At 45.5% G+C, this 23,911-nt stretch overlaps 1 protein-coding gene across 1 annotated transcript in view; it reads left to right on the forward strand.

Annotated features, from left to right (window-relative positions):
* Positions 1 to 288: 288 nt before the first annotated feature.
* The window catches only part of LOC144498528 (thyrotropin-releasing hormone-degrading ectoenzyme-like), a 139,710-nt gene continuing 116,087 nt past the window's right edge, over positions 289 to 23,911 (forward strand). The window contains exons 1-2 of the mRNA XM_078219779.1: positions 289 to 466; positions 1,136 to 2,394. Of these exons, the coding sequence (XP_078075905.1) occupies positions 1,661 to 2,394 (734 nt within the window). The 5' untranslated portion in view covers positions 289 to 466; positions 1,136 to 1,660. The remainder of the gene's footprint in view (positions 467 to 1,135; positions 2,395 to 23,911) is intronic.

Consider the following 23,911-nt stretch of genomic DNA (forward strand, 5'->3'; position numbering starts at 1 on the left):
TTTTGCAGGTGGAAAAACTCATTTATTATGGACGGTGTTTTAATCTGAGCGATTTCTGGGAAAGGTACTGAGTGTGTGTAAAACAAAACAGAGTCTACACAAGTGTAGCAGATTTGTGATTTGCAAGAACAGAATTGGCTGGTGGAGTGAGATTGGGGGGTGGCTGGCTGGGGGAATGTGCCAATCTCTGGGTGGGTGTGGGAGGCTGGCTGGCTGGTTGGGGAGGTGCAGGGTACAGTAACAGCAACGCTGGAGAGCGGATCACCCACCCCAAGCAGGCAGCAGCGCCACAGCAACGGGGAGCCAACTCCAGGCAAACAAGGCGGAGAGGGGGGAACAAGCAAGCGGAGCAAACGGGGGAAACTTCCTCTTCAACTGCATCTCCCACTGCCTCCAATACCAGGGGCACACACCTCGCTCTCTTGTTCAGCTCTGCGGAGATCCCCCCACGACCAAGGCAGCAATGGTGAACGGTTTTGTTTGAGACTTTTTAAAATTGCATTATATGTTACAGTTATCGTGTATATGTATGGATTTTGCTCAAAGCTGTTTAAATATATTTTCTGTTGAACAAATGCAAAAAAAAATAACAAAGACGATAAGCGAGCACTTGGGGCGAGAGTCAGATTTCGGGACCCACAGACAATACAAAAGGCATTAACAGTATTTGGGACAGCATCTTTTTGCTGTGATTACTATTCTGGGGAGACAGATATCGAGCCTTACTGTATCAATATGTTTAATATCCACAGGGCTTAGTACAGCAAGCAGCTTTTCAAAGATTTTTATTACTACGATGTATTTTTGCGATTGTGTTTATAGATTATACATTTTAATCAGATAACTGTTAACCATGTTACCATTGAGATGGAATGAGCTGTTTCAGATTTGTGTACAGAACTGCAAGCTCATCAACCATTTACTATCTTCTTTCAATTTTTTTTGGAGTTGAACCTGGGCTGATTGAACTTAAAAAGATGATTTATCTTTGAAAATAGTATCGGTATCAAGGCTGCCTCATTGAGGTGATAATTGCCACACTCAACTGATGTGCCGTGCCTCAGTTTATCAGGGTCTTTGTGTGTGTGTGTGTGTGTGTGTTGTACTCTTTAACTGAATCTCTCTTCTCTGTCAGGTCGCAGAGATGTGACAGCTATTGCTTTGATGCTCTGCACTTTTCTCAGGAGTGTTGTGTTGGAGCCTGGAGGACTACGATGTTCTGATCATTCAGCTCCCGATTCATCCGTCCTGCAAAAAGGAAAGTTGCCAAGGCAGTGGACATGATGCTCCGTCACCACCCACAGTCATCGCCACCACCCACGGCATCAGCCAGACCTTTCGTTGAAAGAGTGTCCCTTTTAAAATACTGAGACGTGAAGGTATCAGGAAACATGCCCTCGCAGGAGAAGGTGACAAGTGCAATATAATTTGCTACCTGACAAAGTATCTATTTAAAGAAAGAATACAGCCCCCTTTTTACATCATAGATGTTCAGACCAATATTAAACACATTTCAAGTAATCTTCCATCGACAGAAGATTGGATGTTTTTTCTCAATCGGTGTGAAGACTTGCTCTCTTTTGAATTAGATTGGCCACCACGGAGGCACCTCTTTCTCCATCGACCTGCGCCGCTTTGAAGACTAGCAGCACTGAGTGTGATGGCTTTAGAGGATAAACGAGACAAAAGCATGTCTTTCACGCAGATGGTTATAGAAGAAGACTCCATGAGGAATGGAAGGGGACTGTCCGATCAGTGGGCAGATTCTGTGGTGGTCCGACCCAGGACCACCGAAAGACACATCACCGTGCACAGGAGACTTGTGTTGGGTTTCGCCATCTCCATCTTGGGTCTTATCATAGTCACGATCATCGCAGTGCTCCTGAGTGTCAAGTTTGAGGAGTGTGCCAACGACGGCGGCGGCAGGGTAGGGAATGCTACCGTGTACGCCGGCGCCAAGCTCAACCAGACCCGAGAGAGCCTCAGCAACCCCAGCCATAGCAAAACTGCTGGGAAACCTTGGACGCAGCTGAGATTGCCCAGCTCACTGAAACCCTACCACTACGACCTGAACATCACAGCTTTCATGGACAACTTCACTTTCTCTGGAGAAGTCAGCATTTGGATGCACTGTGTGAACTCGACCAAGTACATAGTCCTGCATGTGGACAAGCTGCCAATCGAAGGGGCAGAGGTCACTGTGGCCAACAGCTCCGATCGTCTGGGAATTAGAAAATATTTCCTGTATCCGCAGAACCAAGTTTTAGTGATTATGCTGGCCAGGGAGCTGAAAGCACTGAAACGTTACACTGTAAAGCTAAAATACAGTGCCAATATAGCAGACGAGCTGCTGGGCTTCTTTCGCAGCTTCTATGTGGCAAGCGGAGAGAGGAGGTAAGGTTACCAAACGTTAAGAAGTTTATGTGTGCACCTTGTGCAATCAGAAAATAATAAACACGGCCAAAATGTGAATCCAACTGTTGAGCTTCCAATTCTATTTAAAAAAGTGATTATGATAACAGGTGATTACAAAATCATAGAAAGCTCCAAAATGCTGACAGAATATATAATCAGCTGCACTGTTCAACCTAAGATCGATCTTTGGGATAATGGGTTTGCTCAGAGTCATCAGTAAGTTCAAAATGTGAAGGGCAAATTGCAGATTTATCGATTATCCTACGTAGTACTACACTGGGTGTTATTTTTTTAAGCTATTTCAAAGTTACTTTAATTTTGAATTACTGTTATCAATTGAGAGTGTGGTTTGATACTCTGCTTTAGCTGCTCGACACAAGGCTCACAGCTGTATCCATATGTCTCTGGGGAGGGGTGCATTGGAGATTCACTAGGTTGATTCCAGGTTGAGAGGGTTGGCTTATGAGGAAAGGCTAAGTAGACTGGAACTATACTATAGAATCCCTACAGTGCAGAAGGAGGCCATTCGGCCCATTGAGTCTGCACCGACCACAATCCCACTCTGGCCCTATTCTCGTAACCCCACACTTTTACCCTGCTAATCCCTCTGACACTAGGGTCAATTTAGCATGGCCAATTCACCTAACCCACACATCTTTGGAGTGTGGAAAAAAACTGGAGCACTCGGAGGAAACTCACACAGACACGGGGAGAACGTGCAAACTCCACACAGGCACCCAAGGCTGGAATTGAACCCGGGTCCCTGGCGCTGTGAGGCAGCAGTGCTAACCACTGTGCCACCATGCCGCCCCTTACTCATTGGAATTTAGAAGAATGAGGGGGGAACATATCAAACTATGAAGGGAATAGATAAGATAGAAGCAGGGAGGTTGTTTCCACTGGTGGATGAAACCAGAACTAGGGGGCATAGCCTCAAAATATGGGGGAGCAAATTTAGGACTGAGTTGAAGAGGAACTTCATCACCTGTGGAATTCCTTGCCCAATGAAGCAGTTGAGGCTACCTCGTTGAATGTTTTTAAAGCAAGGATAGATAAACTTTTGAACAGTAAAGGAATTAAGGGTTATGGTGAGGGGGCGGGTAAGTGGAGCTGAGTCCACGAAAAGATCAGCCATAGTCTTATTGAATGACGGAGCAGGCTCGAGGGGCCACATGGCCTACTCCTGCTCCTAGTTCTTATGTTCTTATGTACTTACCATGTGGGGAAATTCAGATTCATTGGGCATCAGTGATGTGATATCAACCAGGTCATGTGTGGATCCCTCTCCACAGATGCTGCCAGACCTTCTGAGCTTATCCAGCATTTTCTGCTTTTATTTCAGATTTCCAGCATCCACAGTATTTTGCTTTCACTTATCACGTGTGGATCTGTTGCAGATTAATTGTTAGAGAGGATGGCTACGCTTAGACAACAACCCCATTATCATTGAGTCATGCCACTATCTGATTGGAAAAAGACAAACTAGATATTGATCTTTTTGTGGCCAGTAATTCTCATGTGCCCATGTTTAGTTGGTTCGAACATTGCCACTAGGGGCTGCTGTTACCATGTCGGCTTATACCACGGAGTGTGGGGAGTCCAAACTCCAGAGACACATAGGACCCCGATTAGGAAGCTCAGCTTCCTGGGTAATTTTTTAAATCATAGAAGCATAGAATCCCTACAGTGCAGAAGGAGGCCTTTCAGCCCATCGGATCTGCACCGACTCTCCGACAGACCATCTTACCCAGGCCCTATCCTCATAGTCCCACGCCTTTACTTCGCCAATCCCCCAACCTACACAATTTGGAGACACTTTAGCATGGCCAACCCACCTGCAAATCTTTGGAGTGTGGGAGGAAACCGGAGCATCCAGAGGAAACCCATGCCGACACGGGGAGAACGTGTAAACTCCGCACAGACAGTCACCCAAGGCGGGAATCGAACCCACCGGGCCGCTGTGCCGCCCTATGATTTAAAATAAGTCACGGCATAATTGGCTCTCTTCCATCATTTGAAATTGAACCGTGAGACATTTGGGGGAAAAAAAACTTTGTAAAGTAATGGGCTTATGCTGTGCAGCGGCTATGGAGTGAAACACAATTGTGGCTACAGCAGTTTCTCCAGATGGTGCTGCTATTGATGCCAGATTCTGATTGCTGCAAATAAAACAGCAGTATTATACTGCACATTGGGCATTGGTGTTGCTGTGAGAGATCAGGTTCTTTAACCGTCTGAGGCCCATTTACAACTGGACTCAGGAGTGAATCACAGAGCCACTGTAACTTTTTAAGCAGTATTAATAGAAAACATAGTTAAATATACTGGTATCTAACGTAGAGTTAGATAATCTGCTCTTGCTGTTTCAAATGCAGCAATACTGTCCAGCAAACTGGAAGCACAGGAGATTTGCTGGCAGGCAACTGGTTACATAAGGAGTTGCTGAGTTATCAGGTTTGATTCCATTTAAATTGTCCAAATATGAATTGCTGCCAATTTCCATTTTGTCCCCCAGTAGGTCCAGCCACAAGTACAGAATTGTCATTCTTGTTATGTCCAGGTTTTGGGACATTAATCATCTGTCCTTTTCAGAAAATTTCACGAGCGATGTTCTATTTAAGGAGAAAAGAGAACATTACAGGTGGAGCTCTGTTGTGCTAATTTCGATCACAAAGACTGTGCAGCGTTTAATTCCCGTTCAGCTCGAGAGAATGAATTCAAGTCTCAATACCCTGTTGGCAGAGATGTTTCATTTTGGGATAGGTTTTGACAAGCTCAACCGAATTCCTTGTGGGTCTCTATTCATATCATAAAGCTGTCCAGAATTCGAGACAGAAGATAATAAGAAACAGGAGTAGGAGTAGGCCGTTTGACTCCCCCAGCTTGCTCCGCCATTCAATAATATCATGGCTGCTTGTCTTTCAATTTCCACATTCCCAACTACCTTTGATCCCCTTGCCTAAGACGAATCTATCCATCCCCGCCTTAAAAACATTCAATGACCCCGCCTCCACCACATTCTGAGGCAGGGAGTTCCAAATTAGAATTAGAATGGAAAGGTGGTTGATGGATGACGCAAACACGATGGGCTGAAGGATCACTTGCTGTACTGTAAGACTCTGTGGGCACGATTTTACCTGCCATTCATGCCACGCTCCCGCTGCAGCAAGGTTGGAGAATTTGGCGGCCAGCCAAATCTCCGTTTACCACAGTGGGATGGGAAAATCCTGCCGGCGTGAACAATGGTAAGATTCCTGTGTATTACTCTAAACTTCTCCTCACCTCTGCCCTTAAAGGGCAACCCCCTAAAACAGTGCCCCCTAGTTCTGGACTCGCCCACTGGAACGACGGAGGTTGAGGGGCGACCTGAAGGAAGTCTACAAGATTATGAGAGGCGTGGACAGAGTGGATTGTCAGAAGCTTTTTCCCAGGGTGGAAGAGTCAATTACTAGGGGGCACAGGTTTAAGGTGCGAGGGGCAAGGTTTAAAGGAGATGTATGAGGCAAGTCTTTTACACAGAGAGTAGTGGGTGCCTGGAACTCGTTGCCGGGGGAGGTAGTGGAAGTGGATACGGTAGTGACTTTTAAGGGGTGTTTTGACAAATACATGAATAGGATGGGAATAGAGGGATATGGTCCCCGGAAGGGTAGGGGGTTTTAGTTCAGTCAGGCAGCATGGTCAGTGCAGGCTTGGAGGGCCGAAGGGCCTCTTCCTGTGCTGTAATTTTCTTTGTCCTTTGTTCTTTAAGAGGAAACATCCTTTCACATCCACCTTGTCAAGAGCATTCAGGATCTTATATACTTCAATCAAGTCACTCCTTGCTCTTCAAAACTCCAGACCCTAATTTGTATTAAAATTATCACCTTCTAACACTGATCGGCTGTTTTGGTGACTTGAAAAATTCATGCTGACACTTACAGTGTTTTAGTTTGAATAAGAAGGGCCCACTTCAATAGATAATTGCTTGGAGAATGATGCTAAAACACTAGTTGTGCTTTAATAAACAGTATCATGATAGTTTTGTGAAACATTTTAGAAGATGTATTTTTTGTTTATTCAGTCGTGGGACATGGGTGTCGCTGGCTGGCCAGCATTTATTGCCCATCCCTAGTTGCCCTTGAGAAGGTGGTGGTTTCAAGAAGGCAGCTCACCACCACCTTCTCAAGATGTTGGTGAATGCTTGCTTCATTTTTCTATAACATCTAGGCACAGGATAAAATAATATAGGCATTGGTTATTAATGAAAAAATAGTTCATTTCTCACTTGGACCTATGCTCATGATTTGTGTTCGTGCAGAGAAGCAAATATGCAACATTGTTGTCCTCTGTGGGAAAATGTTTAGATGCAAGCAAAGACCAAATTGCTTTTTGGGAAAAATTTTAGACTCACAACATTTGTAAGTACAAATTAACCAATGTTTGTGTTCTTACAGCATGTCTTAATTTCCACTCCTTATTTTACCCTGGTGTATTAATGATATATAAATAGTGTGCACGTGGTTTCTTAATTATTTTGCCCATTTATTTTCATCTCATGCAGTGGGCAGGTTCTGCAGGGCTGATAATGCACATTGTATGGTGGGAACACAGGAACAGGAGTAGGCCATTCAGCCCATCGAGTCTGCTCCACCATCCAATACGATCATGGCCGGTCGGACACTTTTTACCCACTTTATCCCCATAACCCTTTACATATTGTTAATCAGAAATCTATCAATCTCTACCTCAATCATACTCAATGACTGAGCTTCATAGCCCTCTGGGGCAGAGAATTCCAAAGATTCACAATCCTCTGTGTAAAGATATTACTCCTCATCTCTACACTGATCATGTCCAATCAGATCATGATTTTTCAACTGTCAATTTATCACATCCTAAGTTTAAGTTTATTTATTAGTGTCACAAGTAGGCTTGCATTAACACTGCAATGAAGTTACTGTGAAAATCCCCTCGTCGCCACACTCCAGTGCCTGTTCGGGTACACTAAGGGAGAATTTAGCACGGCCAATGCACCTAACCATCACGACTTTTGGACTGTGAGAGGAAACCGGAGCACCCGGAGGAAATCCACAGACATGGGGAGAATGTGCCGACTCTGCACGGACAGTGACCCAAGCCAGGAATCGAACTGGTGCTGTGAGGCAGCAGTGCTAACTATTATGCCACTGTGCTGGCCGGTGCCACTATGCCACACTGTGCCATCCTCGATAATCGATTCCAGCATTTTCTCTACTACTGATGTAAGGCTAACAGGTCCGTAGTTCCCTGTTTTCTCTTTGCCTCCCTTCGTAAATAGTGGGGTGATATTTGCAACCTTCCAATCTGCAGGAACAATTCCCGAATCTATAGAATTTTGGAAGATGATCACCAATGCATTCACTACCTTTATTGTAACCTCTTTCAATGCTCTGGGATTCGTAATATCAGGACCTGGGGACTTATCCACTTCCAGTCCCATTAATTTCACCAATACAACCTTCTTATTTATATTAATTTCCTTCAACCCCATATTCTCCCTAATCCCTTGAATCTCTACATCTGGGAGATTTCCTGTGTCTTCCTTAGTGAAAATAAACATAATCTGTTACCTTCGCTGCCCTTTCTCTTTATGAATTCTGCTGACTCTGTCTGTAATGGACCCACGTTTGTCTTCGCCAAATGTTTCCTTTTTACATACCTATAGAAGCTTTTACATTAAGTTTTAAATTTTTTTTGCTAATTTGCACTCATGTTCTCCCTTTCTTTATCAGTTGCTTGGCCTTATATTAAAAATAAAACCCAATCCGTAGGTTTACTGCTAATTCTGGCAACTCTATAAACCTTTTCTTTTCATCTTATACAATCTTTAATTTCCTTTGTCAGCCATCATTGACTGGCATATTTTGGCTTTATGCACCTCAAAGGAATGTATCTGTGCTGTACGCTATGTAATAGTTCTTTGAACAATTATCCATTGCCTATGCACAGTATTATCTTGGAATGTATTTTCCCAATCCACCTCAGCCAATCTGTCCCTCATCCTTTCATAATTTCCTTTGTTTAACTTTAGCACCTTGGCTTCAGATTGGACTTCCTCACTTTCAAACGTAATGTAAAATTCGATCATCTTGTGTCACTCATCTTTAAAGGTTCTTTCACAACATTATTATTAATGAGCTCTTTGTAATTTCATAATACTAGCTCTAGAATAGCCTGTGTGCTTGTTGGCTCCTTGACTGCTGTGGAAACCCAGCCCTAGCACACTCCAGAAATGCATATTCCTCAGCATTAGTGCTCACTTGGTTTAATCAGTCTATATGTAGATTGAAGTCACCCATGATTACAGCATTGTCTATGCTATGTGCTTCTCTCATCTCCTGATTAATACCATGCCCCAGCTTTACCATTACTATTAGGTGGTCTATAAACAGCTCCAACCAATGTTTGCTGTCTATTGTTGTTTCTTAGTTCCATCCTAACAGATATCACACATTGTTCTTCCAATCTGAGATCCTCCCTTACTATTGTACTGATCCCATCTCTTATTATCAGCACAACTCCACATCCTTTCCCTTCTTGTCTGTCCTTCCTAAATGTTGAATATCTATTTGTGCCATTAGATCATCGAGAGTCATAGAGGTTTACAGCATGGAAACAGGCCCAACTTGTCCATGCCATCTTTTTAAAAAATAAGTGAGCTAGTCCCAATTGCCCGTGATTGGCCCATATCCCTCTATACCCATCTTGCCCATGTAACTGTCCAAATGCTTTTTAAAAGAAAAAATTGTACCCGCGTCTACTACTCCCTCTGGCAGCTTGTTCCAGACACTCACCACCCTCTGTGTGAATAAATTGCCCCTCTGAACCCTTTTGTATCTCTCCCCACTCACCTTGTTATGAATGCTGTGCACATTCAGATAAAGTGCCCTTTAATTTGTCTTTTTGACATAATTCGCATTTGATGCATACTCGATGCTTTGTTTTGTTTCTCCTGCCTTCTAGTCCCACGACTACATCCTGTAACCAACTTTATTTCCTTCCAACTTGGGCTGCTCCTCAGGTTCCCGTTCCCCTGACAAGCTAGTTTAAATCCACCCCAACAACACTAGCAAATCTCCCTGTGATTATATCAGTGCCAGTCCTGTTAAGATGTAACCCATCCATCTTGTACAGGTTCCACCTGCCCCAGAACTGGTCCCAATGCCTCAGAAAGTCCCTACCGCACCATTTTTCAAACCACGTATTTAATCAATCATTCCTCTTTTTCTCACGAGCCAGTGGTACTGGGAGTAATCTTGAGATTACTGCTCTGGAAGTCTTGCTTCTTAACTTCCTTCCTGACTCCCTGAAATCTGCTCATCCCTCTTCCTATTGTAGGAATCAATATGGACTACAACTTCTGGCTGATTCCCTGCCCCCTTAAAGATGTCCTACAGTTGTTCCATGATATCCTTAACCCTGGCACCAGAGAGGCAACATGCCATCCTGGAGTCACATTTACTGCCGCATAAACCCCCGTCTGATTCCCTGACTGTGGCATCTCAGATTAATACTGCCCTTCCATTTTTCTTCCTCCACTGTACAGCTGAGCTGCCCATGGTGCCACAGGCTTGGCTCTGGCTGCATTCCCCTGAGGAGTTATCACCTTCATCATCTTTGGAAAACCAATTACCAAGTGAGATTGACTCAGGGGACTCCTGCACCACCTGTCTGGTTGTCTTAGACTGTCTGGCAGTCACCCATTCTGGCTGTACGCTTCCAACATGTAGTGTGACCACATCCCTAAATGTGCTATCCACATAGTTCTCTGTTTCATGGACACACAGCAGTGACTCCAACCGCCGCTCAAGTTCCAAAACTCGGAGTTCAAGCTTGTGCAGCTAATGGCATTCCCTACGGATATGTTTGTCTGGGACACAAGATGCGTCCACAACTTCACACATACCGCAGGATGTACACTGCACTTGGCCGAGCTGACCTGCCGTTCCATAACTCTAAAAACTATTTATTACTCTTAGCATAAGTAGAAGGAGTAGAATAAATTACTAGTAACAATTTACTGCACTTACACGAACTTTATCTTATTTTGTTTACTTTATTTCACTTTAACTTGATTTAACTTTAATTCCCTATTGCTAGTGACCCTTACTGAAATCCAAGGAGCTACAATTTTGTAGTTTAAGCTATTTAAACACAATCCTGAACAACAGCTTCTCACCAATCAATGAGCTTCAAGTTTTCCTTTGATGTCGCTCCCAGATTTAAAAACAAAACGCAGTCCACTTCCCCAGTGGAAGTGTTCCTTACAGGTCCGGCTATCTACTCTCCCGAAGGAGTGAAGGCCCCAAACCTAACTCTCTATTTATCCACTTCCCCCTGTAGAGGTGTCCCTCCACAGGTCTGGCCATCTCCTCTCCTGGAGGGTGTGAAGGCCCCAAGCCTCGCTGTCTATGTATCCACTGATGTGGAGATGCTGGCGTTGGACTAGGGTAAGCACAGTAAGAAGTCTCACAACACCAGGTTAAAGTCCAACAGGTTTATTTGGCAGCACTAGCTTTCAGAATCTCAAGCTCCTTCATCAGGTGAGTAAGGACTTGTGTTCACAAACAGGGCATATAAAGACACAAACTCAATTTACAAGATAATGGTTGGAATGCGAGTCTTTACAGGTAATCAAGTCTTAAAAGTACAGACAATATAGTACTCAACGCTGACAACTGCCAATTTCCAGATGCAATTCTACAACTCATCCGCTTCATCCTGGACCACAACGTCTTCACCTTCAACAACCAGTTCTTCATCCAGACACACGGAACAGCCATGGGGACCAAATTTGCACCTCAATATGCCAACACCTTTATGCACAGTTTCGAAAGACCTCTTCACTGCACAGGACCTTCAACCGATGCTATACACTAGATACATCGATGACATTTTCTTCCTTTGGACTCATGGCAAACAATAATTGAAACAGCTATATGATGACATCGACAAGTTCCATCCCACCATCAGACTCACCATTGACTACTCTCCGGAATCGGTTGCATTCTTGGACACACGCATCTCCATCAAGGGCGGTCATCTCAGCACTTCACTGTACCGCAAGCCCACGGATAACCTCACAATGCTCCACTTCTCCAGCTTCCACCCTAAATACGTTAAAGAAGCCATCCCCTACGGAAAAGCCCTCTGTATACACAGGATCTGCTCAGATGAGGAGGATTGCAACAGACACCTACAGACACTGAAAGACGCCCTCATAAGAACAGGATATGGCGCTTGACTCATCGATCGACAGTTCCAATGTACCACTACGAAAAACCGCAACCTCCTCAGAAGACAAATATGGGACTCGGCGGACAGAATACTCTTCGTCGTCCAGTACTTTCCCGGAGCTGAGAAGCTACGACATCTTCTCCGGAGCCTTCAACATGTCATTGATGAAGACGAACATCTCGCCAAGGCCATCCCCACACCCCCACTTCTTGCCTTCAAACAACTGCACAACCTCAAACAGACAATTGTCCGCAGCAAACTACCCAGCCTTCAGGAGAACAGTGACCACGACACCACACAACCCTGCCACAGCAACCTCTGCAAGACATGCCGGATCATCGACACGGATGCCATCATCTCACGTGAGAACACCATCCACCAGTACATACACTTGCAACTCGGCCAACGTTGTCTATCTGAATCGCTGCCGGAAAGGATGTCCCGAGGCATGGTACATTGGGGAGACCATGCAGACGCTACGACAACGAATGAATGAACACCGCTCGACAATCACCAGGCAGGAGTGTTCTCTTCCAGTCGGGGAACACTTCAGCAGTTATGGGCATTCAGCCTCTGATCTTCAGGTAAGCGTTCTCCAAGGCGGCCTTCATGACACACGACAACGCAGAAACGCTGAGCAGAAACCGATAGCCAAGTTCTGCACACATGAGGATGGCCTCAACCGGGATCTTGGGTTCATGTCACACTATCTGTAACCCCCACGACTTGCCTGGGCTTGCACAATCTCACTGTCCTGGCTGGAGACAATACAAATGTCTTTTCTCTCCACTCACATTGTCTGTACCTTTAAGACTTGGTTACCTATAAAGACTCGCATTCCAACCATTATCTTGTAAATTGAGTTTGTGTCTTTATATGCCCTGTTTGTGAACACACAAGTCCTCACTCACCTGATGAAGGAGCTTGAGACTCCGAAAGCTAGTGCTGCCAAATAAACCTGTTGGACTTTAACCTGGTGTTGTGAGATTTCTTACTATGTATCCACTGCCCAGTAGAGGTGTCCTTTCCAGGTCTAGCCATCTCCTCTCCCGGAGGGTGAAGTAACCCTTTATTATTGGACAAAGACACTCAAGACTGTCTCAGGTGCTCAGCATACCCAGTGCAGCCAGTCTGTCTAAATCCATACTGCATACCAGTAAGGCTCAATAAAGCACCAGTCAATATGCATTTCAGAACCCAGGCACTATGCAGGAAAGCCGCTGTGTATCAGTACTGGTCCCCAGCCTGGATAAATGGGGAGGGATAGTGGCAGGAAGGACATCCAGCTGTAAAATCACTCACCAAGACCAAATTTAACAGTGGTTGATATGAAGGTTGATCACCCAGCATTGTTTTGACCCCATCTAACATAGGAAAAGCCAATAGTGTCATGCTTGTGGACTGAGTGGAGGTATTCTTCAAAGCGATCACCCAATCTGGGCATTTTTCAGTGTAGCGGAGACCGCATTGTGAGCAGTGAATTGACTAGATTTAAAGATTTATAGAGGTCGCTGCTTCACCTGGAAGGAGTGTTTGCGGATTTAGATCATGCAGGAAAAGGAGGTAAAAGGGCAGGTTTGGCACCTCCTGAGTTTGCATGGGAAGGTGCCATGGGAAAGGGTTGAGTTGTTGAGGGTGACTGAGGAGTGAACCAGAGTGTTGCGGAGGGAGTTTCAGAACACTGACTGGGAGCGGAGGAGACAAAGCGCTTGGTGGTGGGGGATAGGTTAAAGGAGAAAATGTTTGATGAGAGAACAAGTTTAGCCAGTTGGAGGAGGCTGGCGGTGGCTTTAATTTGATTTGATTTATTATTGTCACATGTATTAACATACAGTAAAAAGTATTGTTTCTTGCGCTATACAGACAAAGCATACCGTTCATAGAGAGGTTTGGGGACTGGTTGGGTCCTCTATTCGAGAAAGAAGCAGAGAGCCCTCAGACTGTCTTGGTGAGGAATGGGAGATTGGCCATTCAGAGTGAAGAGGAAGTGGCTAGGGCCTGGAAACTAGGAACTGTTGAAATGACTCGGGTGACAGAAGGGCCACAGATGTAGATGGGAAGAGACTGGATTAGGGGAGAAAAAATAAAAGCCAAAATGAGAAGAAATAAGTTATAGAATCATAGAATCCCTACATTGTAGAAGGAGGCCATTCAGCCCATCGAGCCTGCACTGACAACAATCCCACCCAGGCCCTAGCCCCCTAACCCTACATATTTACCCTACCAATCCCCCTGACACTAAGGGACAATTTAACATGGCCAATCAACCGATCCTGCACATCTTTGAAGTACAGTGGGACAGGAACAGGTGGAAGTGATAGTTCTACCCGGAGCGTCCTGTTTGTGGATTTGGGGAAGGAGGTACAAGTGGAGTGTTCAGGGCTTAGGGAGTATGAGGTGGGAAGATATCCAGAGAAGATGAGGTCAGTGACAATCGTGGAAATGATAGCTTGATGTTTGGTGATGGGATCATGGTCCAGGGGGAGGTAGGAGGAAGTGTCTGAGGGTTGGCGCTCAGTCTCTGAATGGCAGAAGTCAGACAACAACAGCCACTGTCCTTGCCAGCAGGTTTGATAACAAGGTCAGGATTGGACCTGGGGGAACAGAATGCAGTGGGTTCAGAGGGAGACAGTGTAGAATGGGTGAGAAGAGCAGAGAAATTAGGAAGGCAGATGTTTTGATTTGATTTATTATTGTCACATGTATTAACATACAGTGAAAAGGATTGTTTCTGCACACTATACAGACAAAACATACTGTACATAGAGAAGGAAATGTGAGAATGCAGAATGTAGTATTGCCGTCATAGCTAGGGTGTAGAGAAAGATCAACTTAATGCAAGTCCATTCATAAGTCTAACAGCAGCAGAGAAGAAGCTGTTCTTGAGTTGGTTGGTACGTGACCTTAGACTTTTGTATTGTTTTCCCGATGGAAGAAGGTGGAAGAGAGAATGTCTGGGGTGCATGGGGTCCTTAACTATGCTGGCTGCTTTGCTGAGGCAGCGGGAAGTGTAGACAGAGCCAACAGTTCTCAAGATCAAGAGTGAGTCAGAGGTCAGAGGGAAGGGTCTAGGTGGAGGGAGAATGCTGTAGGCATTGGAAGAGTTAATTGATTGTGGGGAGGACTCCTGGCCAAAGAAGTGGGCAGAAGAAGAAGAACTGAAAATGATTTTAGTGGGTGTGTAAGGGGATAAAGTTGAGCCCTTTAGTACAGATAGAAGGGGGAAGGTGAGAGGGTAGAGTGAATACACAGCAAGAGGTGGGATTGGGAGAAGGGATTGGATCAGAGTGAAATGAAGGGGAAGGATGGTACCATGAGTTGTTGGAGCTGTGTTCTTTGATGCCTGCACACACCCCAGACATTCTCTCTTCCACCTTCTTCCGTCGGGAAAAAGATACAAAAGTCTGAGGTCACGTACCAACCGACTCGAGAACAGCTTCTTCTCTGCTGCCATCAGACTTTTGGATGGACCTACCTTGCATTAAGTTGATCATTCTCTAAACCCTAGCTATAACTGTAAAACAACATTCTGCACTCTCCCGTTTCCTTCTCTATGAACGGTATGCTTTGTCTGTATAGCGCACAAGAAACAATACTTTTCACTGTATGCTAATACATGTGACAATAATTAATCAAATCAAATCAAAAGAGAAGGCTTTTTGTTAAAGCATTGGATGAGATGAAGGATGAAATTAAACTGTGGACAGGATAGCTATGAGATAGGGTGAGCCAGTGCTGGTGGAGAAAGAGGTTGAGAGTGTCTCAAACTGAGTTTAAATGTCAGGATGTGGCAAGGACTGCAGTCCGAGGAATGTTGTATGTCCCGGAGATAGCTGCGATCCTGGGTGGATTGGAAACATGAAGGATGGAGCTTCAATTGAAATCCATGTGGAGTAAGTCAGAGCCGGAGACAGTTGTTGAGGAAGGAAGTGTTGCTGTGAAAGTGAGTTTTGGTAAACACCTTGTCAAACAGGAGGGAAATGGAGAGCAGCGAAGGCGAAAGAGACAAAGGGAGATCCTGTCAAAGAGAAGGGCAGAATGTCTACAAGGTAGGCATTCCTGGAAGAGAAGCGATTGTGAATTAAACACTAAAATAAAAACAAAATACTGGGGATGCCAGAAATCTGAAAGAAAAATGTGATTTTTAAAAAAATATTTATTTCGGCAACCCTGAACAGTCTGGTGCACGTTAGTGTCCAGTTCATGGCTGGGTCACTGGAAGGTTTATTTGGACTTGTGGAAAACTGAATGTTGACTGGCAAACTTGTGTCAGGTTGAGCGCTGCACCGCTCCTTTGTTGGCATGGTCACCTTCCTCCGTGTTCCAGCTCCTGGTCTTCTGAGGAGTTACCCGTTCTGCCTGGCAAAGCTTCAAAATGGTTGCTGCCTGCCTTTGCTGGTGGTGCCAGGCAGGCTGCTCCCACCTCTTGGAGATGCTTGGCACAACTAATAGGGTGTCCAATTAGGGCATTAACATATAAAAAAAAACCATCTTGAGAGTGGTTCCTGAGCCCAATATTTTGATACCATTCCACGTCAGAAGAGTGCACACATTGTGTTGGGCTAAATTGATTTTGTTCACACATACTGTGGCAGGCATTTCTGAAGAAGAACTCCTTGTTCTTCATCCACAGATGCTGAGGTAAAAAATGATTCCCACAAGACATCAGTTGAACAGTCCTATTTACGCTCCAGGCAAACATTTAAATTGTTAGTTGCATTTGTTGTAACTAAAGTACTTAAATGGACTATTAAGGAAATCACTCAATTAAGCACTGCACCATTCACAGCAATGAAAAATATTACAGTTCTAGATCGATTTACTAACAGTAATAACAGCCGTACAGTCCTACTGTTTCACAAATGGCACATGGAATAATAATTGAGGAATGAAATTACGTTACGCATTATCATAAAAATATTAATTATCATGGGGAGGCGATGGCGTAGTGGTGTTATTGCTGGACTATTAATCCAGAAACTTAGCTGATGTTCTGGGGACCCAGGTTTGAATCCCGCCATGGTAGATGGTGGAATTTGAATTCAGTAAAAACTTATCTGAAATTAAGAATCCGCTGATGACCATGAAACCATTATCAATTGCCTGAAAATCCCATCTGGTTCACTAATGTCCTTTGGGAAAGGAAATCTGCTGTCCTTACCTGGTCTGGCCTACATGCTACCACAGCGCCAGGGATCCGGGTTCGATTCCCGGCTTGGGTCACTGTCTGTGTGGAGTTTGCACGTTCTCCCCGTGTCTGCGTGGGTTTCCTCCGGGTGCTCCGGTTTCCTCCCACAGTCCAAAGATGTGCGGGTTAGGTGGTTTGGCCATGCTAAATGGACCCTAGTGTCGGGGGAATAGCAGGGTACATATGTGGGGTTCTGAGAATAGGGCCTGGGTGCGATTGTGGTCGGTGCAGACTCGATTGGCTGAATGGCCTTCTGCACTGTGGTGATTCTGTGAATTCTATGTGACTCCAGAGCCACAGCAGCGTGGTTGACTCTGAGCTGCCCTTGGGCAACTAGGGATGGGCAATAAATGCTGGCCATCCAGTGATGCGCATCTCCCATGAATTATTAAAAAAAATAGCTTTCATTAAAAATCAATTGATGAATCAGTATGTGATATAAATTAAAAACAGAGAGACGTAGAGGCAATGTTTCAAACTGATGACACTTCATGGAAAGGACTGAGATGGTGGGTGGCTAACAACGCTAAGCGTTGATGTTATTTCCCTACAACATATATTAAACCAAAAGCAATTTGCTAGTCTGTGTTAGCAATCAATCAAAAAATGCCTTTAGGCCCACTGTGTTGGGACACAGTGATTGTATCCTTCCCGGGTATGAACAATCCGAAATAGAAATCAAAGCAGTCAGAAAGGATTTCGATATAGAAAGCGACAAGGGCAACCGATGGTCAGGTTCCAATGGAGAATGTAGGAGGTCGCTCAAGAGTTTAATCAGTTCAAGTTGAGGAGTAAGACCCAGCACTAGAGGGAGGGGGGAAACGTGGTATGCTCATTATTATGGAAAGACAAGGTATACTGATTAGGTGAGCGTGGTCATAGCTAGATGCTCACGTGCTATGAAGTAAAGCAGATGAATGATTCGCATCAGGCCCCAAACAGTTTATCAGTTAACCTTAAAAAAGATTGAATAAGCATGTTTGCAAAAGACATGGCTTCCTGGTTCAGACTGAGGTAGGAGATTCACGAAGTTGATTCCGGAGTTGAGAGGGTTGGCTTATGAGAAGAGACTGAGTGGACTGGGACTATATTCATTGGAATTTAGAAGAATGAGGGGGAAACTTACAGAAATGTATAAAATTATGAAGGGAATAGATAAGCTAGAAGCAGGGAGGTTGTTTCCACTGGTGGATGAAACTAGAACTAGGGGGCATAGCCTCAAAATAAGGGGGAGCAGATTTAGGACTGAGTTGAGGAGGAATTTCTTCACCCAAAGGGTTGTGAGTCTGTGGAATTCCCTGCCCAGTGAAGCAGTTGAGGCTGCCTCTTTGAATGTTTTTCAGGCAAAGATGGATAGATTTTTGAACAGTAAAGGAATTAAGAGTTATGGTGAGCGAGCGGGTAAGTGGAGTTGAGAACACGAAAAGACCAGCCATGATCTTATTGAATGGTGGAGCAGGCTCGAGGGGCCAGATGTCCTACTCCTGATCCTAGCTCTTATATTCTTATGTTGAAATGCTCAACTCATTTAAAAGGTGCCTGGACCTGAATCCCAAGTGTGGTAACCTGCAAGGCTATGCACCAGATGGGATTAAAATGAGCGGCTAGTTTCTCCGTACTCTCTTGGCTGGTGCAGACATGACGGGCCGAATGGCCTCTTTCTGCACTGTAGCTGTTCTATGGTTCTATGGTGCTATCACTAGGGAATCTACTGATCATGCACGAGGATTATTATTGGATTGGATTATGCATGTGTGGCATAGGATCTAATTACAAGCGTAACAAATTCCAGTGAACTCAAGAATGTGATATGTGATATGAAGGAAAGCCCTGAATCTGTAAGAGGTGCATATATACATGGTACCTGTGCTTATTGTGTAATGCATCAGGAATGAAGGTTCCAACAACATTGTGAGCACAGATACTAAGAAATAGGCGTGTAAGAAAACAAAAACAATTATTTAATATTAATGATAACAAATCAAATCCATATAGCAGGAGGAACACATACTAGACATCACAAATTTTTTAAAAATTCCTTCATGGGACATGGGCATCGCTGGCTGGCCAGCATTTATTGCCCATCCCTCGTTGCCTGAGGACAATTGAGAGTCAACCACATTGCTGTGGCTCTGGAGTCACCTGTAGGCCAGACCAGGTAAGGATGGCAGATTTCCTTCCCTAAAAGACATTAGTGAACCAGATGGGTTTTTCTGACAATCAACAATGGTTTCATAGTCATCGGTAGATTCTTAATTCCAGAATTTTTTATTGAATTCAAATTCCACCAACTGCCGTGGTGGGATTCGAACCCAGGTCTCCAAAATATTAGCTGAGTTTCTAGTTTAATAGTCTAGTGATAATACCACTAGGCCATCGCCTCCCCAGTTAGATCCCCTACTGAGCAAACAGAATACGCATTATACTCCCAAAAATTTCGAAGTCCCCAATTTGCGTGAAAATGGGAGTAATTCCCGCTAGATTTTTTGGCGCGATTCCAGAGTGAATCTCCAACACACTGTGCCTCAGCGGGATTCCCTCTGGAAATCTGTGGGCGGAGCCTATTGCTGCCCGAGAGGCCGGTAGCATAGCGCCGAACGGGCCACTGCGCAGGTGCCGATCTGTCAGTGCCGAGATTGGCGCATGCACAGTGGCCCTGCATTGCTGGCCAGCCCCGCGACCCCGCATCACTGACCTTCTGACTCCCCCACACCATCCCGATCACTGGCCTCCAGGAACTCCCTGGGTGAGCCCCTATGATCACCCCCAACCAGCTCCGATCTTTCCGACCACCCCACCCAGCCAGCCCCGATCTCCCAATCCCCCCCCCAGCAGTCCTGATCTCCCCAACCCCTGCCCCCCGACAGTCCTGAAATCCCTCCATCCCGATGGCCAGCCCCAATCACCTCTTCCCCTCAATAGACCCTGCCCCCAATCTGGCCCTGCCGCATTGGCACTGCCTGATGTCCAGTGGGCAGTGCCAACGTACCCTTTGGGCAGTGCCAGGGAGCCAGGCTGGCACTGCCAGGCTGGCACTGCCCAAGGGGTGTGCCCCTTACCACCGACCTCCTGGGGGGGCCTCAGTTGCCTCTCTTTCTTCCAATGGGATGGGCCGCCTGTTCCTTTTTAGTGGGGAGCAATAGTAAACCCTGCTGGAGTGAACCACCCCTGGAGATGGGGGCGGTGGGGGGGGGGGGGGGGGGAGACACCAGAGGGCCCGCTAATGAAATGGAAATGCTGATTTCCATATTGTAATCAGCTCCACGCTGATTTCTGGTGCGGAGCTGATTATGCTGGATGTCTTAGGCTAGGAGATGCGCAGAGGCCTGGGTACCCAGTGGGAAGCCCGCCAAACGACCTCCGCTGATGCCTCCCAGCCCGTTGTGTTGTCCCCCCCCCCTCCCCTCTCATCAGGACTGCCAGCCTGTCAGCACCACCATCCACATACTTAAATTCTGATCCAACTACTAGACTCAGGAGATGAAGAGGGTCCAGTAGTTGGATCGTAATTTGAGTGTAGTACTGGCAGTGGCCACCTGACTCCCGGTGGTGCTGTGGGTGCTGGAAGGTTCCCAGCCTCTGATTGACTGACACCAGACTTATTGTCCCCTGAGCGGAAATCCTGACTTCTTAGCGGGGGAGGGGTGGGTGGAGACCATGGCTCCCAATAAAATCCAGCCCATGGAGTTTCTGGAAAACTGGATATGAATTTGGAAGGTGGCAACATGTTCAAAGAGAGGACAGGGGCATTGGAGATGGGGCAGTAGTTTGTAAGGACAGTTGGACAAGAGTTTTGGTTTTTTATTGAGGAGAGGGTGATGATGGCAAAGTTAAAAGAGAACAAGAAAACACCTGAAGAGAGGGACAGAATTGTTTCCAATATCGGCTAACATGGAGACCAGGCGTGGAATTTGGGTGGTCAGCAGTTTAATGGGAGTCGGATTGAAGGAGCAGGAGATGGGTCCCATGGACAAGATGAGCTCAGGGAGGATATGAGAGGAGATCGGAGAGAAACCTGGCAAAGAGTTCTGACTAGGGTGAGGGGCGCATGAGAGGAATTTTGCTGGCAGGGCGGCACGGTGGCACAGTGGTTAGCACTGCTGCCTCACAGCGCCAGGAATCTGTATTCGATTTCTGGCTTGGGTCACTGTCTGTACGGAGTTTGCACATTCTATCCGTGTCTTCGTGGGTTTCCTCCGGGTGCTCTGGTTTCCTCCCACAGTCCGAAAGACATGCTGGTTAGGTGGATTGGCCATAATAAATTGTCCATTAGTGTCAGGGGGATTAACAGGGTAAATATACGGGATTACAGGGATACGACCTGGGTGGGGTTTTGTCGGTGCAGGCTCGCTGGGCCGAATGGTCTCCTTCTGCAGTGCAGGGATTCTATTCTATGATTCCAGGTAGCTATCACCCCACCAAACCTGTCTGGATCAAAATGGCTTGAAGGCAGGAACATGATAGCACCGCCTGCGCCAATGCCAAATTTTTGACCATTACACCTTTGGTTCTCCCTTCAGAAAAATTCTGACTACTATTTTTCACGTAATTTTCAAATGAGCGAAAATAACACATTTATATGGCTGGATTTCTTTCAGAACGACATCTAGAATCGCTTATTCTTAGTCTTGAGCTCTGGGCTCTTTCATAGCATCTTTATCACTGCATCTTACGCGTTGTGTAACATTTATTATTCATGTGTTACAGGATCTCGACTGGAACCATTTTCCACATACTTTTACTGATAGCCACATTCATCTGACAGCTTTAAGAGACTGTTCCTATATCAGTTCCCCCTTCCTCATCCCACCAGCCTTTTGTAAATCTAGTGATTTTGAGCAGAGGCCTTTCTTTCAACCATATTGTAAACACTCTGCACAATGTCAAACCACTTCACTAAAGACCTGTTTGTCCCAGAGTCCATTTCTAAGCCAATCGAATTAACCACATCTGGTCCCATAATACGAATAGAATTCACAGAGTCAGTGCAGAATTAATGTGTCTATCTGCTTATCTCTCTCAGCTGGGACATGACTACTAGCTAGATGGTAGAGCAACAGCCTGGAATTCACACTGCAATCCAGCTGAACCTATGAACATCAGAATCCATAGCAGCATTCTGAAAGACAGGAAGAGCTGAGTTATTTTAAATATTCATTCTGAGTTTCTAACCTTTATTGTTTTGCAATGTTTTTTGCGTAGCAGTGAGAAATCTTGTGAACTCATTTCAGACTCAGAGACCTAAATTTTTAGGATGGAGGGAGCCCGGACCCAACTATCGGAAGAGTTGGCGGGGATTGATCACCCCGCTGCCATTTTACACTCTAACGAGCATTGATTAGAATTACACGGGACTTCTGCCCCTCACACAGGAGGTAGTCCCGCCTTGGAGAGCTGCCAGTCAATCTGATGGGCCAGATCCTCCAGCAACATCACTGCTGTGGCCAGAAACAGAACTGCACGGAGCTGCCTGAGACTATGGGGGGAATTTTCCCATCCTGTTGACCTTGGGTAGGATTTTCCGGTTTTGGGGTGAGCATGGTCGGAAAATTCCACCCTATGTCCTGGGAACTGGAGACACAGATAAGTGTCAAGGGGTGCGGGGGTGCCCAAACTGGGGAGTCGCGAGAGCTGTGATTGGGGTCTCATGGGATAAGCCAGGGAGGGGGGAACGACAAAAGTCTTTGGGTCACTGGGTCTTAAGGGGAGGGTGCCCCCAGTCAGAAGAGTGCTTCTGATGAAGCCCCCCCCCACCCAAGATCAAACTTTCTTTATTTCTGAGTTTTCCCCCACTGAACTTCAATCAAAATTGAGACTGGGAGGCTAACGACTCCTAACCGCCCATTAAGTTGCCACTTAAGGTCCTCAAATGGGACAAGGGTGGGCTTCCCGTTCGAGGGCTTGCTGTGAGGTTGGGTCAGATGGGAACGTGGAAGGAATCCTGCCCCTGCAATGTCATATTTCCTCCACCTTAAAACCCGCTAGGGAGCGTAAAAGTCTGGCCATGAACATGTTGGAGGCACTTTCATGATCAGTCTTAGTGTGAAGCACACCAATTAATAGGAATGCAATAACTGTTAAGCCTTTCCATACTTACATCTGTTTCTCTTTTTTTTCCTTTGATTTCTACATTGGGTCCATTTACAGTTTAGCACTGGTGATACATCCACTAAAGGAAGATTTAAGGCCAATGTTCAGATGCTGGCTGTAATTTCATAGATTTCCACATATCCTCATGCCTTTTGGCTGTGAGCCCAGAACAATACAGACATGAGCTCAGCAGGGATTATGGTTTCACAAATGAAGTGCATTGTTGCCTTTGCTTGATTGACATCTTGAAGTGTTTATAAAATAAGTGATTCTTTCCATGATCACTTTTGTGAGTGTCTCAATGTTTTCTGGACAAGATTAAGAGGCGCAAAGTATTTGAAGCCTTTGCAATTCTATAATGAACTGTCTGATTGACACTTTTGTGGGGTCATAGGAACAGCAGCTTTTTAGAAATAACATTTTTGAATGGGTGTTTTGTTTTCTCAGCAGTTCCACACTTGCCATTGATATTGTATAACTCATTGTTTAAGTACAAGATGCATACTGGGCGAATGGACGTAGAAGGTGCGCACATTGGCACTGAGTTAACATGAAGACTATGAGGAGTCATGGGGAGTGGCTGGGGGCATGGGTTGGCATTGAGTTGACATGCAGAGTACAAAGGGACAGGGGAGTGGTGAGGGGGTAGTAGGGGGGGTTTATTAATTAGCATTGTGTTGGTATAGAGGTATATGGGGTCATGGGGAGTGGGTGGGGGATGAAAGAGTTTGAGCCATGCAGGCTAGAGAGCCTAACTGCTTTTATCACAACTTGGACAAAGTCCTGGAGAACAAAGGTAAGCCTTGGAAATTGCTCGCCGAGGACCTGCTTCCAGGGTCAGCCATCCTGATTCCATTCTGCATCTGCCTACCTGGAGTGTAAATCACACAATTTTAGGCCCTTTAAACTGAGGTCGGTCTGCCCCTTTGCCGACTTGAACTACCTGCCTCAGTTGTGAAAATA

This window comes from Mustelus asterias, chromosome 9, assembly GCF_964213995.1.
Source record: "Mustelus asterias chromosome 9, sMusAst1.hap1.1, whole genome shotgun sequence".
Lineage (NCBI taxonomy): Eukaryota > Metazoa > Chordata > Chondrichthyes > Carcharhiniformes > Triakidae > Mustelus > Mustelus asterias.